The 18,114-nt window shown below is 32.3% G+C and overlaps 1 protein-coding gene and 1 long non-coding RNA gene across 3 annotated transcripts; one reads left to right on the top strand and one right to left on the bottom strand.

The window, feature by feature from the left end:
• The first annotated feature begins 1,735 nt into the window (after window positions 1–1,735).
• On the top strand, window positions 1,736–5,477 carry LOC111709015 (uncharacterized). The gene is made up of 3 exons (XR_002766773.1): window positions 1,736–1,856; window positions 3,225–3,334; window positions 3,987–5,477. It is a non-coding gene; the product is annotated as an uncharacterized LOC111709015 (long non-coding RNA).
• A 2,591-nt stretch (window positions 5,478–8,068) lies between these two features.
• Window positions 8,069–17,564, bottom strand: LOC111709013 (uncharacterized). Of its 2 annotated transcripts, XM_023482579.1 has the most exons (8): window positions 17,350–17,564; window positions 15,557–15,668; window positions 14,950–15,127; window positions 13,001–13,107; window positions 12,419–12,454; window positions 11,901–12,079; window positions 10,665–10,774; window positions 8,069–8,420 (listed from the first exon to the last, which is right to left on the bottom strand). In XM_023482579.1, exons 2-8 carry the CDS (start codon window positions 15,647–15,649, stop codon window positions 8,320–8,322), a joined length of 804 nt encoding a protein of 267 aa, XP_023338347.1. In that variant the 5' UTR covers window positions 15,650–15,668; window positions 17,350–17,564; the 3' UTR covers window positions 8,069–8,319. The 2 variants fall into 2 exon arrangements, with proteins under 2 accessions (XP_023338347.1, XP_023338348.1); XM_023482580.1 differs by lacking the exons at window positions 8,069–8,420; window positions 10,665–10,774 and adding an exon at window positions 10,991–11,270.
• Between the last annotated feature and the right edge of the window lie 550 nt (window positions 17,565–18,114).

The following is an 18,114-nucleotide window of genomic DNA, read 5'->3' as shown; positions in this document are numbered from 1 at the left end:
TTAACTGTTTTGCAGATTTTCCTGTTTGAATTGGTAGATTTTCTAAACTTATGAATGTGGACATTTTTTTCCAGGAATGATTTCTTCAACTTGATGGTCCATATTGCAGCTTCCCTGGGGTTATGTTAGTTGCAACTAAAAATCGATTCAGCCGTTTAGACGTTTTTAGACGTTTAACGTTTATATAAGAAATACTAACGTTCTCTAATCCATTTCATCTAGTTGATTAAAAGAATCGTCAACTATTTGGTTATCTGTGGCCTTTAAGTATTCATACAAACACATTGTTGAAAATGCAGGATATTTAAATGCATTTGCTTCACCTGAAACTGAGGAAAGTGAGGAAGGAGCCAACGAGGGATTAACTTGTAATTGCCCTGATAACTGCGATCAGATTGTTTATAACAAGGTTGGGGAGATCTTAAAAAAAATAATTTTCATTTGCAATCAAGTGACCCTCCATTTGTAGTGAGTCCAATTCTCATACAGTACCCTTTTAACTTTTAACTGATCAACTTATTCTTTTTTTCAAATGGAAAGCTTTGATTTGTCGAACACTTTGTTTGCAAGCTGTTTTAGATAGAAGTTTCAAAAAATTAATTCTAATATTTGAAATTTTGAAAACCAAGTAATATTCTAAATTTTTGAGAAATATATGTGTAACGTCAGCTTCTGTCCTCATTGATCAGTCACAGGTTTCAAGTGTACACTAAATTGTAAATCGGGCATTGCACGGAGGGTCACTTACATTTACGCTCAGAGTACATTTTAGTTTTTAATTTTTTAAATATTTTTTTTAATTTAGGAGGTCTCAACTGGAACTTCAATGGATAATAATAAGGCAAGTGCCAAGCATATAGATTATTAAATTTTTCAGATTTCATATCTTGAAAGTCAACCCCCCCCCCCCCCTCCATTTTAATGTCGTAAAAAAGGCCAGGGCATGCCAGATTCAAAAGGGTGCCCTGAAACCCTTTATCTGATAAATAACTATTGTGAATTAGTATGATGTACAATTTAAAGTTAGTCAAAGTCAAAGAAATGTTAAAGCCTGAACTGATGTGACTTCAGGAAAACAATTATTCACAGCATAAAATACACAGATAATAATCAATACTACTTTTTGGAATAAAACCGGAGCTCTCTGACAGACTCTCCGCCTTTCTTCCGTCTTCATGTGGCGGATTAACCTTCCTCTTTCGGTTCTTTGTGACGGCTAACCTTAATTTTGGCTTTAGCCTGGCGAATCTTATTCCTGTTGCCTCGTGGATCAAGTCTAATGGCCTGAGTTTAAATAGAACTCTAGGGCAACCTTAACTTTGATTATCCACACGTTTGTCTTCCGCCTCACTGCTATTGTAGACTACAGGCATATTTACAAGTAAGCCTTTCCATGCTTACAATTAATTAGATACGAAAAAAACACCCTTCCACATTTTTATGAGATTTAAGTTTTAATCAGGTGCCAATATCTTTGCATAAAATAATTAATAATTTTTGTATGAATATTTTACTAGGCATTACTGAACACTGCCCTTTGTCATGAGCAAGAGCAGATTAATTCATTAAACCTTAACAAGGGACCGACTTTGATGAAATTGAGCTAAGTCGCTGAAAAGCTGGTTCAAATTTGAACCACAGATTCAATGTTAAAAATTTACAAAGGATTTAAATCAGTGATTCAAATTTGAACCGGCGGAAGCAGTTAAAATTATTCATTAAATTCGGCCCCAGAACACTTCAAACCATATCAAGTGTTTCAATACATCCTTCAAACAAGAATATGAAGCCTTATACAATCTTCATTATCACAATAATCTGCAAAACAATGGGAAATCAAGTGATTGTGTTGAAAGGTATTTTTTATCTAATTATTTTTATTAAAAAAAATCATATTTCTTAATTTTTCCAATATATATTAATTATTGATAAATTATAGTACTTTGCGATTCGCGCCCCTGTTCTTATCAAAGTTTCAAAACTTTAGTTTTAACTTGTTTTTTATGCCGCCAGTTTTTCTTATATATTTTATTATATCAATATCTTAAGCGGCTGTTTTACTGAAAATTTTTTTAAGCAGCCATTCAAAATTTTTCCAAGCACAGTTATTTATGTTCGACTTGTAATAATTACCTTGTTTTTGTGGTATTTAGTCATGAGCATGGGAGAATTGAATACAAGGAGGGGGCAATTGGGTTTCCGTACACTTTGCTGTGACGTTTTCGGGCTGCTGGAGAACTAGTTTTTGCGTAACAACAATAATGAAGGCAGCTGATCTAATGTAAACAAACATGAGTTAGTAAACTGTGAAAGTAGTATTATCTTGTTAAAAATGATTGAAAAAGTAAAGGATTTTAGTTTTATACTAAAAGTTGATGATGACGCAGATACTCAGCGCAAAGTACCTGTTGATCTGCTCCACCAACATGAAGCTCTACATCACTCCCATGAAGTCCCACCAAATAGTCGTCATTTATTCCTTTTGTTAATTTCTAAACCAACCAATTTTATAATGCCACTTGGGAAACTATTTCAAAACTTTCGTTTTTATTAAATAAATGTTAGAAATATCCATTTAGATCTCTTTTATTTTATCATATTGACTTTTAAAGTCAACAGAGTTAGTATACGGTGAATCTTCATCTAACCCCAGTGATTGATGCACCAAAGGTCTGTTTATCATTTGTGTTATTGTTTACAATCTTTATTATTGTTGTTACGCAAAAACTAGTTCTCCAGCAGCCCAAAAACGTCACAGCAAAGTGTACAGAAACCCTATTGCCCCCTCCTTGTATTCAATTCTCCTTGGTCATGAGAAAGCTGTAATCTGTAAGAGTTTGTACTTAGTAAAACAAGTAAATTGCAGTATACAAACTCTAGCAGACATAATAATATTATGGCTTTTGAAGTTAGGTATTACAATGCTAATTCATAACAAAGACGATATCCAATTCGTCCCATGTTTTTTGGGACACCCTGTATATAAAAAGATCGAAAATGTTTTTTCCTTTCTTTTAACTATAGTTGAATTCTTAAATTAATCAATAATTAGACAAACCCATTTTAGTTTTTTTATTCTTGAGTCTTGCAATTTATGAGAATCTATCAAAGTTTTACAAATCAATATCACAGGTTTCGATCAGTGAAACTAAGTTTTTTTGCAGGTGTGCCATATGACAGGGTCATTGAGAAGTTTTAATCAAATAGTAAAATTAATCTTTTAGGACTTTCCGGAAGAAAATGGCAAATACTGCATTGGTGCATGTATACTTCAGAGATATGGGTTTAACTAAGTTTACAACTGATCAGCTTTACGGGTGGCAGGATATAGTAGGTTAGAAATATTAAAATATCAAAAATCTTACACATTAAGACAAAATGACTTTGTGACCTCGTAGCGTCTAATTTTGATTTATACGTACAATAATGAGTGAAGCAAATTTTTCCGCATATATTTTAGAAATTCTAAATATCTTTATGCCATTGTTTTCTGGTTATCACTGTATAAGATATATCTCCATATATTTGTTCAACGGCGGTAAAAAAAATCCAGTAAAAATATTTAGTTTTTGCGAATTCTGGAAAGTAAATATTATTATTTCTAAATATAAAACAGTTTGCAAACAAAGTTATCGACAATTACAAGCGCTTTTGAAGGATAAGTCCGTCAACATGGAAAATCAAAGGGGCAATGGTGTGACATAGTGTGAAATGGTGTGAAATGGTGTGAAATGGTGTGAAATGGTGTGAAATGGTGTAAAATGGTGTGAAATGGTGTGAAATGGTGTGAAACGATGTGAAACGGTGTGAAATGGTGTGAAATGGTGTGAAATGGTGTGAAATGGTGTGTAATGGTGTGAAATGGTGTGGATGGTGTCAAATGGTGTGAAAGGATGTGAAATAGTGTGAAATGGTGGTCACCCCATTCTGAACATGGATGGTCACTTGAAATTACGTCTTTAAGATAACAATATTGTCATTTTTAGCTCAATTTGGTGGAACTGTTGGCCTGTGCATTGGATTCAGTTTACTTAGTGGGTGTGAGCTGATCTACTTTCTCCTCTGCAGACGATGCTTTAAAAAATAAAATAGTATTTTCGTAGACAAAGAGTTTTGAATTTAAACCCTAAATGAAGACCGAGGTTTATTCTTTCACTTGTATCTTACGCTAAAGGGTTACCCACAAAGGATGCGAATGTAAAGACGACGTGAAAATCTTTTAATTTGACGTTTCTTAGGTTAAATTAAGTATTCTGCCACGAATAAAGTCTTTTTTAGTCTTTTCAATGATCGGACAAAGAAATCAAAAAATTACAGTACAGTCGTCTTTGAAGTCTCCATCATTGTATTAATTATGTGAAGGACTGACAGTAGTAAATGCCATACTCTTAAAAGTTTGTCTAATTTGTTTGTCTAGTTTGTGTAATTCATCCCCCATATCTACAATCCCTTGAACTATCAACGCCTCTAACACTGGGAGCGATCTGGTTAGCTATCGGTGTCAATACAGACACTCGCAATCAATTGATCAATGTCTCAAACAGGACACAATCCACATGGCTAAAATCCTGTGAACCATCATCGCCACTACACTGGGTGCTATCTCGTTTGCTATGTCAACCGGACTATAGCGATCTATTGATCAATGTCTCAAACAGGCTACGATCCACAAGGCTACAATCATGAGAACTATCAACGCCACTAACACTGGACACATTTTCATTTGCTATGTCAACTGGACAATAGCCATCTATTGATCAATGTCTCAAACAGGACATGATCCACATGGCTACAATCCCAAGAACTATCAACAATAGCGATCCGGACAATAGTGATTTATTGATCAATGCCAATACTCAAGGCACGATCTCAATTTGTATGTTTCAATGAAAAGGTAAGTTACATATTCACAATATTACGCATTTATATATTAATCTGAACACAATACGCAGCTAGTCTTAGTCGATCGCATTACAAGTTTTACGTATTTAAGGATTAACGAAGTTAGATCCTTAGACAATGTTTAACATATTTATTATAGTTACGTTCAAAGTGCAATTATTACATGACTCTTAAACACTGACCGTCTGATAAAGAGAAATTTTGATTTGAGTCTTAAAGTGAACATTATGGAGAGTGGTTTGATCTACAGGGTGTCCCACGAAACATGACAGTTCTAGCGACAACCTTTAAAATAATTTGCCGTATTCATTCATTAACCAAATTTAGAAGTAGAATTATTAAATTATTAATCACACAAAATGTCCTAGTTTTGCAATCCCAAAAAGTGGTCTGTCTTTTTCGTGCACTTTCAAAATTACCGGGAATATAAAATTAATTTCGACCAAGATCTATGATCATTTCGTTTCTCAACAGTCATGTTTCGTGGGACACCCTTTTTTAAAAGAATATTCTAGAAATGTGTTCAATTGTTTGCTTGCTGTTTACAGTGCTTGATTCAACAAAATAAATATTTTTAAATATTCATGAAACTTCAATTCGAATAACTAAATCTGAGTTTTTATTTATTTTAAATTTTTTTATTTTTTATTATTTAAACTCTAGAATTGTAAACATAATTTTAGACAGTCTGAAATTTTGCAAAGGAACTGAGTTTTTGCCACAAACTTGAATGTTCTCATCCCTATATTTTTGCAACCGGATGGTGTAAATCTATGATATTTCAAACTAATACTTTTTTATCTAACAGAACTTACAGTTTGACATATCAAAGGTCTACAACATAGTGTTGCAAAGATATAGGCATCAGAAAATGAGAATTTGTTGCTAAAACTCAATTCCTTTGCTAATTGTTTGGATATTCCAAAAGTGTATCAAATGTTAAAGCTTTATATCACAATAAGGAAATATAGGGGGATCCCAGACTATTTCAGTTAAACCAGACGCCAACCTGAATATGGTTTAGGTAAGGATGAAAAATATTAAATGTTACAAATTTAGAATGTAGCATGGTCACAAACGAGGTTGAAACGAAAACTAAAGAAGTTTAAAATATATGATACCATTTTTTCTCTTATTACTCCAAGTGCAGCAGGCTAAATTAAAAATACAATATTTTTGAAAAGAATCCTTTATTCAGAGATTTTAGCTTGATAAAACTGAAAATTTGAGTTAGACATTTTATTATTTAAAGGGAGTTACCGGCTATTATGTAAGGTAGTTGAACTGAGTATGCATTGTTGTGGAAAACTTCTTTTGGATTAATTTCATATTAAACTTTTTAAAGATCCATAAACCCAGAGTTTGAGCGTAAATTCGACGTTCAAAACTCCTACTTTGGGGGTGGATACGTTTTTAGAATTAGTTTCTTTTTAATTATTAAATAACGACGACATAAAATGTAAAAAAAAGTTCTATGATAAAATACAGACGTCATGTATAGGAACATTTTGAGCAAATAAAAATTAATCATATCTTCGAAAATAAGTAATCTTGTTCAATTATTAGTTTCTATTTTCTCATTATTCTGAATCCGAAAGAAGTTTTCCGCAACACTGCATACTCAGTTCAACTACCTTACATAGCCGGTCACTCCCTTTAGAAACCTCTTTACAAGAGAGTTTTAGAATTGGACTTTAACAAAATGAAAAGTGGTGTATACTGATTTGAAACTTTTTATTTTAATTTTTATCCTGTACCCTCGTAAATGTCTTCTAGACGGCAAACATTTATGCATATTTCTCGAATCAATTACGCTATTTTAAAAGATAATCTTCTGTCTTTTAATCATGAAACAAAAGTCAGAATTTTTGTGCTGTGAATCTCGAGATCAAACATTGACCTCCATCTTATGTAGATCTGCAGATTAATTTAATTCCTCTTCGTGATTGTCATTACCCTGCAGGATAAGCTACAAAACACTAAAGTTTCAGTAGAAATAAGTATTTCCATTCACTGATAGCGCCGATTGAAGGAATTTATAACTCTGATTGGATAATAGATAGATAGAAAGAAAGATGTTACCGCCATACTATTTCTATTGGTTCAGAATAGACAACAATCACATGACTAAACCCTGATTGGATCAGGCGCTAATGAACTCTCGGCATACAAGAGTGAAAAGTGGGATCAAGCATTTATCTTTAAATGTAAAAGTACCTACATTGGATATCAAGATCAAGTATATCCACACAAAAGTTCCGAACTTATAGTTCATATTTTTTGGAATGAAGAAAAAGGAATGCAATGGTGCAAAATTTATATTCAAGCAAAAATACAAGAAATTAACACGATATAAATACATAGATAAATATACATCAGTGCATTTATTATCTAATCTTAAATAATTTAAAATTTTAATCTAAAGCTAAATCCGTAAATGTTCTCATTCAAATAATATTCAAACTTTGGATTAATAATCTTTTGAATTTTTGTCTTTACACGTTATTTTACTTTTTTATATATTTCAGAATAAATCATAACAAAATTCTGAAGAGTGAATTCAGTTTGTTGGTTAAATTTGTCAAAACAAACAAAATGAAGTAAAAAATTAGGAAAGTAGCTTAAAAACTGAGTTGTTGCTACAAACTCAAATCTTTGCTACCCGTTGACATTTCAAACCATGAAAAGTGTTTGACCAAAATCTAAATTTGAAATATAAAAGGTTTTCACCATCAGGTTGCAAAGATACATGGAATAACGAATAACATAGCATCCACCCAAATTGAGAAAATTGAAATCCATGACTCGGATCGTAAAAAAATCAATTTATAATCAAACAAATCATTTACATATTACAATTTTTAGTCATCAATTATTCTTCGATACATTCACATAAAGTTGATATTTCATAATATTTTGTATTTGTTTTATATACAATGCACTTAAAACACCGATTAGTTTGTCCGCCAGGTGCCTCTGCTCTTGATGCTCTTTATGAGTCTACGAGGCAGAGACACCTAGTGGGAAAAAATCGTTGTTTTAAGTGCATTGTATATAAAAGAAGTAAAAAATATTATGAAAAATGAACTATATACAAATTTGGCGAAAAATAATCGATGACTTCAGTTTGTAATATCTTAATGATTTGATTGAAATTAATTTGACTGTTTTCGATCCAAGTCGTATATTGCAACGTTATCAATTTTGGTAGATGCTATGTTATTCAGCATAAGTCGTTTTTAACAATTTTCTCCTAACGGACGCAACACATAGAAGTGAAATTAGTAGCCATAAAAAGCGCTTATTTTTCGTTGTAAGCCTGTACCCCCTTTCATTTTTCGCGAACACTCCCTTTAATGAGTTGAACACAATATAATATTTCAGCTCAGATGGTGTTTACGCACTCAGAAAAAAGTATTATTTTTTAAAGCATCGTCTGCAGAGGAGAAAGTATACAATCTCACATCCACTAAGTAAACTGAATCCCATACAAAGGCCAGCTGTTCCGCCAAATTGGGCTGAAATAGATAAAAATTTGATTTATATGAAAATTGTTTTTACTTGGTCACATCTTTAATTAAAATGACACTTCTTAAGTTTGTCAAAATACTTCAATTGTGCTTAAATAATAAATCCAGATTTCAGATTTAAAGATTTCAAAGCAAAAAAATTCAAATAAGTGTCTTATCTGCAAGAATTGTGTTATATTTAAATGTATTAATAAATTATCACTATTTAGTTTACTTGTCGATTTTCAAGGACTAATTTCTCTGACCAATGATTATATCCTAGGGACACCACAGATCAAAAATTTACTCCCACTAGTTAGGGCTTGTGTTAACATTTAGTTATATGTCCTAGTGCCTTTTAATTGATCCCTTTTATAACTATATTTCTAACGTTTCTATCTCTCTATCTTTTCTGGGGATCATTAAATGAGATTGACAACTTTAGAGTTTATTAGCACAATAATCTATACAATGTTAATCTTAATCAAATCATCTTGTTATTTCAGGTTTGGGAGACAGCCTGGATGGATCAAAAAGATCCTGGCTCGCTGCATAGCTCTGTCATAAGAGGCATACGGAGTTCAGCTTGTGAATGAGGGTCAAATGCATCTGGAGAAGGAGGAAGAGCATTGTAGGCTTCAAACTGTCTTTCAATAACAGCTATTCTCACTCCTGTAGCTTGATAATTCCGATAAGTTAAAAAAAGTTTTCTCCATCATCTTCGATCTTCAAGAGAAGGATGGGTGGATGCTCTGCACCAAACCCATCATGAACAATCTGTATCGAATTTGGATCCATCTCTACAGCTTCATCCGGTTCTACAATCTCTCCTAGTTCTATCTCTGGACTTGGGGATCTGGGGACAGATTTCTCAGAGGATGATCATCTAAAAGTTTCGGCATCAGATCTTCAGCAGCAGCTTCCAGGTTTACTGTTGGTTCATATGCTGCTTCCTCTGCAATCCTAGCTGCTTCCTCTGCAATCTTAGCTGCTCCAGGTGTCCATGGTCTCTTTTGAGCTGAATGACTGTATGGAGCTGGTTGAGGTATTGGAGGATCATTCCTTGGTTTAGAATCTACCAGAAGTGCCTCCATCTCAGGATCTGAATCAGGCGTGCATGGTCTGCGAAGAGCTGATATATATCTAGCAGCTTGTTCAGGACCAAAACTCTTTATCCATGCTTCTGAACCTATCTCTGGTCTCTCTGTTCTTATACAGTATCTCTGTACCTGGAAACCTCCTGGTATCTCAATCATGTCCTGAGGATGATAAGTTACGTCCTCATATATCCTCATGATTTTCTCTTCCCCTGGAGTGAAAGGTCAGATTGGATCTGCTGGCTGCTTGAATGGGATTATCCAGAGAGAACAAAAACTGATACATTCTTATCTGATGTTGGAGTGGCTGGTATGTTAATTATGAGATCTTCCCTGAAAGACCTACAGAGACAAACCACTGTGAGAGGCAGAGTACTCTGATCCTGTGTACTTGTGAATGATGATGGGGCTGGAGGCGTCTTCTATTCTCTTGAAGACATGTTTGTTATAATATATCTGATAGCAGTATATTAGTGCAAGCCCCCGAACCCTTTGGTACAGACGGAGTTGTCTTTATGCTCTTAAGGTTCTAAGTGCACTGCTTAGCTCCGGAGTTTTGATTCATGCTCAGCCCGGAGAAAGAGGGTGGAGTTAATCTAAGGGACCATGTATTAAATACTACAATTGTTACAAACATACAATTTGATGACAACAATATTGAACTTCCAAGTAGGGCTGGTGTTTTTGTGCAATTTTAAGAAGAAAAATTGTCACAAGTCGTCAACAAATTTAAAACCTGTCTGCCTCAGTCTGTTTTTTTTCCGCACTATTTTTCATAAACTTTTATTCTCCTTTGTTAACGAAAGGGGTTTTCCCGTTCTTTAACAGAATTTTCCGTTATGGTTTGAAAGACTTTTATTTATCCTAAATCTATCCCTCTTCTTCAAATAAATTTTTTTAGGGACTGTAACCATAATTTGAAAAGACCCTTAAATCTCCATGCAAAGATAGCAATGACCAATTTACAACATTTAAGGCAGTTCCGTTAAATGCTTTGTATGATCCATGCAGTATAAACTTAGAAAAATGACCTTATTATCCTCATTATAGATCGGATTAAAATTTTAAGTACAATGGTATCATTTTTAATCTGGTTTTGTCATCTTTGTATGGAGGGTCACTTGAAATCATGGTTTAATGCAATATATATAATTACCTAGAATATCCTGCCAGCCGAAAAGTTGATCTTTAGTAAATTTGGTTAACCCCAGATCTCTGAAGTACACATGCACCATAGCAGAATTTGCGGTTTTCTTCTGGAAAGTTCTAAAAAAAAGTTCTTTGCTATTTGATAAAACTGTTAAAAGACCCTATCTTATGACAAACCTGAGAAAAATTACTAATAATGTGACAGTAATTTAATAGAATCTTGTAAAACTTTAATAGATTCTTATAAATTGCCAGAATCAATTATTAAAAAATAACCAAAATGGGTTTATCAAGGCATTCAAAACTTGATTGAACAAGAGCATAGTTGGAAATCTTCTTAAATGATTCAGATAATTGGAGAATTAATCACTGGCTATAAAAAAATGCCATTTTGGCACATTTTTGGCTTTTCTATCTTCTGTAGAGGGAATACAAAGCAGATGTAATACATATCCTATAGATCAAATACAGCGATATAACCAGCATATAGATCCAAACTGAATTGCAAAGTTGCATTAATTTTCAAAACTGGGCTACTGCCTTTAATTTTACCTCACTATGAATGATCTAGTTAATTCAAGAGCTGGCCAAAAATAAAACTTTTGTCTTCTGTCTGCAGGTAACAAAAAAGGTGTTTAGTATAAAATATAACTAACCTTTATACAGTAAATTGACATTGACAATTATGTTTTCAAGAGGAAATAAATAAGTCATCTACACTTTTAATTAATACTAGCTGAAGTGCCGGCGTTGCATGTAAAATTTAAAAAATACATCGAATTTTGAAAATAAGACTCCGATTTTTTAGCCTTTGTTACCCCCAGGATATAATTGGTTTCATCAAAAAATGTCCAGCTATAGCATAATATAAATCTAATGTAATATATTTCAGCTTTTTATTCAAAATGTTATATTTACATATAATATAGATATCTATATATATACATATATATAAGCTAGCGAAGAGCTTTATTGTTGTAGATAAAGAGAGATTTATCATACAGAGACGACCTTTAAGCATAGTCTTTACTATAATATACCATTGATGAACATATTTTCATTGGAAATTAACACAAAATATCATTTACTTTCCAATAAAACAGCTCTACTATTTTCAAAAGGAAGGGGAAATGATTACAAACATATATAGCCCTTGTCTCAAAACAGATAATTCACAGGGAGTTAATACTTTGTGATGGCAAGCCAATAATGGCAGTCTCATGCAGAGGGAAAAGAAGAATACCTGTCTGCACAATCTTCGGCCCAGTAGTCAAAGAATTTAAAATTATTTCTATGTAGAGTTTTCAAGGCACGATATTCCTTTCGAAACATTGTATAGAAACAATGATCGTGATAGTAATTTGTCCAGCATTCTGTACTGAGAACAGTACGCCTAGTGCACAGTATAGTATTCAAAAGAGCCTAGAAAAAAAAATATTAGTTAAAGAAACTGGTCTTTTCTTTCATTTTGAATTTGAAAAATTGATAAATTTTTTCACTTCTGACACATCTGAAAAAACGCTGAGGAAATTTTTTGGGAAACAACCTTAACAATCTGAAATTGGTGATGAGTTTTATGAGAATTTTTTTAAAAAAGATTTGAGTTTTTTTCTCAGATTTTTAAAAAGTAATTTCTAAGAACCAGATCATAAGTCAGAAGTCTTATAATCTATAGTAAATACAAGTTAGTTAAAGACCATTCTTTCACACTTAACAATGTTTTTTCTTTAACTTATCTTGCGGAGTCAGAAAATTACTTACATCGTTATTATCCTTCAATTTTCCACTTGATACCTCCTGAAACAGATATTTGAATAGAGATATACAATTTTCCATTTTAGATCAAGGATGGATAACATCGTTTTCTTTATCCTTTCTACTTTCCTGATATCAAAATCACAAAAAGAGGTAGAGATGGGCACGTTAGGCCTTTTTCGTTCATTTTTCATGAACGGACTCTTTTTTTCAATCATTAAAAAATTTATTTTGTTTGTTCTCAAAATAAAACTAATTTTACATCTGTTTCATTCATTGTCTCACTGAACAACTGTTCAGTAAAATTGGTAAAATCATTTGTTCAGTAAAATCATTCATGCAGTAAGAACAAAATTATTTTTAAAAAAATTGTTTAAAAAAACATGTATTCATTACAAAACCAAAGGATTTTAAAAAATCTTTGGGAATATTTGTTAAAGATAGTTTGAACGCTTTTACATCGTTTATCCATCGATTGTTTTTTTCTGGACAATAACATCGTTTAAGAAAAATTTAGTTTGTTCTCAAAAATGTTATTCCTTGACAAAAATGAATCTCTGCAAGGAACAGTCCAAAAACCTTCCAAACCTTATTATAAACAATCTCATCACAATCATCTGGGCAATTACATGTCAATCCTTCATTTGCACTTTCACCGTCTTCAGTGTCCAGAGATGCAAATGCATTAAAAATACCTGAAAACTCATCATTGTGATCATTTTAAATTTTACAAAAGTAGAGTTGGACTTCTCAGCAGTTCTTTTTCAATTGGTCAGTTTGTTTAACAAAATATTATCATTAAGTAACAATTTGTTTCTTAACCCTATTCCTGCTGGGGGGGGGGGTCAATTTGACCCCCCCCTGTAGTTTTTTTACATAACTCAAAAAGTATTGGTCTGATGCTGTTGAAATTTTCTGACTTTTCTTACATACCCAAAGCCCTCCCTTTAGGCCTAAAACCGGGCTTTAATACTAACTGCCTGAGTCCTCAGGAAAGCCTATGACATAAGAAAACGGATTGCACAAGTTTTGCGAAAAAAAAATTGCAAATTTTTTGCAAACGACCTGTCAAAGGAAATTTGCACATTTTTAGTTTTTCTTGATTAAAAATCAGGTTATTTAAAATTTTGCAAAACTTTTTACATATTTGAAATGGCATGGTCAAGGGCTTTTCAAAAATGTATAATTTTTCATTTTTCATATAACTGGATTTTGCAATAAAAAATTCAATTTATGCAAATTTGCAAATTTTTTTGCTGATTCTAAAAGTAGAGCCCAAGAGCTTTCTAATGATGTATCATTTGTCATATTTGGACATAAAACATGGGATTTAGAGGGGGGGGGGGTCAATTTGTTTTCAAGTACCCCAGCAGCGATAGGGTTAATTTCTCTCTGTTGTTAACAGATTTGTTAATTTAAACAAATCTGTTCATTTCACTCTATAGCAGACAGACCAGCTGTGATAAGGAGGTGTAAATTTCTAATATTCGAACTTTACATAGAGATATTATTTTTATAGTATGTTTATTTTATACCTTTGGTGTCAAATTTAACACTACAAATAATTCCCAAGATTTGAAAAGTACAAATAGTTTTTACGAATTTTCCGATCATCAGCTATTAAAAGACACCCAAGCCTACAAGAGCGAAAAACCCAATGCGGTCAGTTTTTACTATACACAAGGCCGTCAAAAACCCGTGTCTTGACCTGAGCTTTACTAAGGGTGACTTGAGTCTAGCTAGACAATAAGACCTTTTTATTCGGGTTTAAGCTTTTAAAATCTCAGCTCAGGAATCAATATATGGAAAATTGGCATTGAACACATTTGAACATAGAAAAAAAAACAATATCTTACTCAGTATTAAACAGAAAAAGGTATTAACAGTACTATTCTCAATCAAGGTTGCCTTTCTTTAAATGGAAGGTCACTTGAAATTAGGCTTAGAGTCCATTGAACTATACTTACATTTTTGCATCTTTTATTGTTTGTCAACTATACATTTTCTATGTATGTATATTTTTTATTAATGCAATAATATCTAATAGCTGGCACCTTTACACTGATACTAGATTTACTCAACTTTTGATTTTTTTAACTGAATTTGGCCGGCTCAAATTTGAACCACTGAGTCAAATCCATCCTGAATCTTTGACTTTAAATAAGAGTTTCCATATACTCAATTGCGCACAACTAGTGCAAAACTTGATCTGTAGCTATGGCCGAATTTAAAGAATTTGAGCTGCGGCTTACGGCTCAAATATGATTGGTTTCACTTAAAATTGTATTTAATTTTTCTAGATTTCAGCCGGCGCTCAATTGAAACCGGTTTTTGGGGGATTTGAGACGCGACCTAAATTCATTAAATTTGGGGTCTGGTCTATCTTGGTGAACAAAAATGCTTACTGGTTGGACAACAAATTATCTTCCAGTGCATCTGATGTATTGACTATTAGAAGAATAATACAAGCATTGCGCATTCATTTTCACAAAAAGAAAGGATGAATACAAATTTGAATGATTTGATCACATGATTGCCTTGATTGTTGCCTAGGCAGACCAGATTTTCAGTGAAGCAAAATCCAGAACTTCCTGGATATTTTCCCATCTTAACATTTGCTTGAATAAATGGTTTAGGTAGGGTTGGAAAGTAGTACGGTACACATCCACACAGCTTTAACATTGCAGCAGCAGCACATTCAATCAGACAATTTGCCTTAATTAAAAAAAATAATAATCTGGACTTAATACAGGGTTACCCACAAAGGATGAGACTTCAGAGACGACTTTACGGAATTTCATCAGTCTTTTTTATACATTCTTGGTCCCCTGCAGCTGTAAACTTTTTTTTTAGTTTGTCATATAAAGCCTATGTATAGTATTATAACTCATGGGAACCCAGCGTTGCCCAGGGGAGTCATAGTTAGTCCCACTGTTTGCCCTCCCCACTCTGAAAGCTGAATGATCCGTTCCTCTATATACAACACGTACTAAATATGCATTCAGGCTTACTGACCTATCTGGATACCAAGGTGAAATTCGACCCAGCACGTTTTATGCAACGAATGTTACCTGGATAGATCACAGAGTCAGTATGCTAGGCATAGACAAGATTAACACCTTCTAATAGTATTTGACATAATACCTGTGTGTAAGTATCAAATGCTTCTAGTTTAACGTTTAACTCGGGAACATCAGTTTCTTCTGGCATTAGACATCTTCTTCTATATGGGGACATGTCTTTCACACTGTCAGACCTAACAGAATGTTTGCCTCAACCTCAAATTTTCTAATCCTTATACCTTTGCAACCTGGTGGTGCAAATCTTTAACATTTAAACTTAGATTATTTAATCTAACATAATTCAAAGTTCAAAATATCTAAGGTTTATCTTGGTTGTTTGTGACAGTTCCTTTTCCGTAGACTTTATATTTCCGTTTTAAACTAAATTCATCTTACTTTATACTTTGCATTATTTTACTTAATTTTCCTTTAAAGTTTGGTTTATTTGTTTAAAGAAATCCTTGACTTTAATCCTAATACATATCTCTAAATGTTGGTCAAGTTAGGCATGAATATGATATGTACAAATACGTTTGAAAATGTATTTTTGTATTAAAAAAGTGTCTGTAAGTGTAAGTGTCCGAAAAAAAAGAACGGTCAAATAAAAAAGAAATAACGGATGCGTTTAAAAATAACGGCGAATTTTATATTTTTTTGCTGCTTAAAATTGCATGATACCTATAAAAAATATTTCTTAATGTGTTTTGATGTTTTGTAACAAACGGTAGCTTTTAGAACAAACTGAAAATACTGTTTTAACGAAGCTCAGTTACATTTAATACCGTTAAACTTTATTCATGTAATTACCCTTTCTATAATTACATTTTTTATAAATTACATTTTATATAATAACATTTCTTACATTTCTTCTGAGGTTACATTTTCTATAAAGTTACACTTCTTATAATTATACTTTCTTTAGTTACATTTCCTGTAATTACATTTGCTAAAATTTACGTTTCCAAATTCCAAATTGATTTTCATTTATTTTACACAGCGTTTGGCTCCTAGCCTGTTCTAGTGCGGTGCTGGACCCAGAAATAGTTTAAACCTGACCTAACTCAAAATTGTTTAATTATTTAACATTTAAGAAGGCGCAGCGCTCGGCCCAGAAATTTTCTTAATCTAACCTATCCCATTCCCAACATAATGTGTAACTATAGGAAGTGTAACTATATATGAAATTTAACCTGATATGAAATGTAACTCTATAGGAAATGCCATCATAGAAAGTATAATTTTAGTAAGTGTAATTATATAAAAATGTAGTTATAGCAAGTGTCGTTTTTGAAGTGTAACTATATGAAATGTTACTGAGCCTTTATAAAATCATTAAGTTTTTAGATGTAAAATAAACATCTTCCTGAAATGCTGTTTTTTTTTAAATTGTTTTTTTTTAAATTAAAATCCCTGACAACCAAACTTTAAATGTAACAAATTACTTTTTTTACTTTCAAATTCATCTGCTTGATAAAAACATATAAAAAATCGTGTTTTATTTAAAGGTCTTCAAGGCACCACAATTTGTATTATTCTCTGTGTGTAAATGATTAAATAACTATGTTTAAAGGGATAAAAAATCATTTTAATTTAAAACAAATCATTCAGATATCGCAACCTAAAGTCATGGATTATTTTTCGACGTATTTGTATAAAGATGATTTTTCATAATATTTGTTATTTGTTTAATATACAATGCACTTAAGGCGTTTTAAGTGCATTGTATACTAAACGAATATTAAATATTAACTATATACGAATGTTTCGAAAAATAATCGATGACTATAGGTTGTAATATCTTAATGATTTGTTTGAAATTAAATTGATTATTTATTTAAATGCTTATAAATAACTATTTTGAATTGTTAAACTTACGATATTGTAACTTGTGCTGATACACCAATAAAAGTTTCAGCTGCTAGAGGGACAGCAATACTTTTCTTGGAAACTACAGGGAATTCAAATGGAGAATGGACCAGAACCTAAAACCATGTAGAATGCTGTAAAATCATATGGAATCAAGTAAAATCATGTAAAATCATGTGGAATCAAGTAAAATCATGCAAAATCATGTAAAATCATAGAAAGTCATGAAAAATCATATAAAATCATGAAAAATAATTTAAGATCATATAAAATCCGGTAAAATCAGGTACAATCATATAAAATCAGGTAAAATCATGTAAAATCAGTATAAACATGTAAATTCAGGTACAATCATGTAAAATCAGGTAAAATCAGTATAAACATGTAAAATCAGGTACAATCATGTAAAATCATGTAAAATCAGGTAAAATCAGTATAAACATGTAAAATCAGGTACAATCATGTAAAATCATGTAAAATCAGTATAAACATGTAAAATCAGGTACAATCATGTAAAATCATGTAAAATCAGGTAAAATCATGTAAAATCAGTATAAACATGTAAATTCAGGTACAATCATGTAAAATCAGGTAAAATCAGTATAAACTGTAAAATCAGGTTGTTACGCGAGCCATGCTGCGTGTATAAAGTCTGCTTGTCACCCCTGTGTATTTCTGAGTTCTCCCTGAAGATCTGTACGGAATGTATTGTGAAAGAACTAGTTTAGGAACTGTTTACAGACTTACTGCGCAGGCGCAAGATTTCTCGCGTAG

Source organism: Eurytemora carolleeae, unplaced genomic scaffold, assembly GCF_000591075.1.
Source record: "Eurytemora carolleeae unplaced genomic scaffold, Eaff_2.0 scaffold929, whole genome shotgun sequence".
NCBI classification, from domain to species: Eukaryota; Metazoa; Arthropoda; class Copepoda; order Calanoida; family Temoridae; genus Eurytemora; species Eurytemora carolleeae.
Note: the sequence above shows the minus strand (reverse complement) of the source record. Positions and strands in the feature narration are given on the sequence as shown.

What these genes read in the sequence shown, in the direction of transcription:
- LOC111709013 (XM_023482579.1), bottom strand. Translation starts at nt 15,649, where the DNA reads ATGTCCCCATATAGAAGAAGATGTCTAATGCCAGAAGAAACTGATGTT. An exon ending in ATGAGATTGTTTATAATAAG is followed by an intron (nt 12,455 to 13,000) that starts GTTTGGAAGGTT and finishes TATCTGTTTCAG; the next exon opens with GAGGTATCAAGTGGAAAATT. An exon ending in AATTGAAGGATAATAACGAT is followed by an intron (nt 12,080 to 12,418) that starts GTAAGTAATTTT and finishes TTTTTTTTCTAG; the next exon opens with GCTCTTTTGAATACTATACT.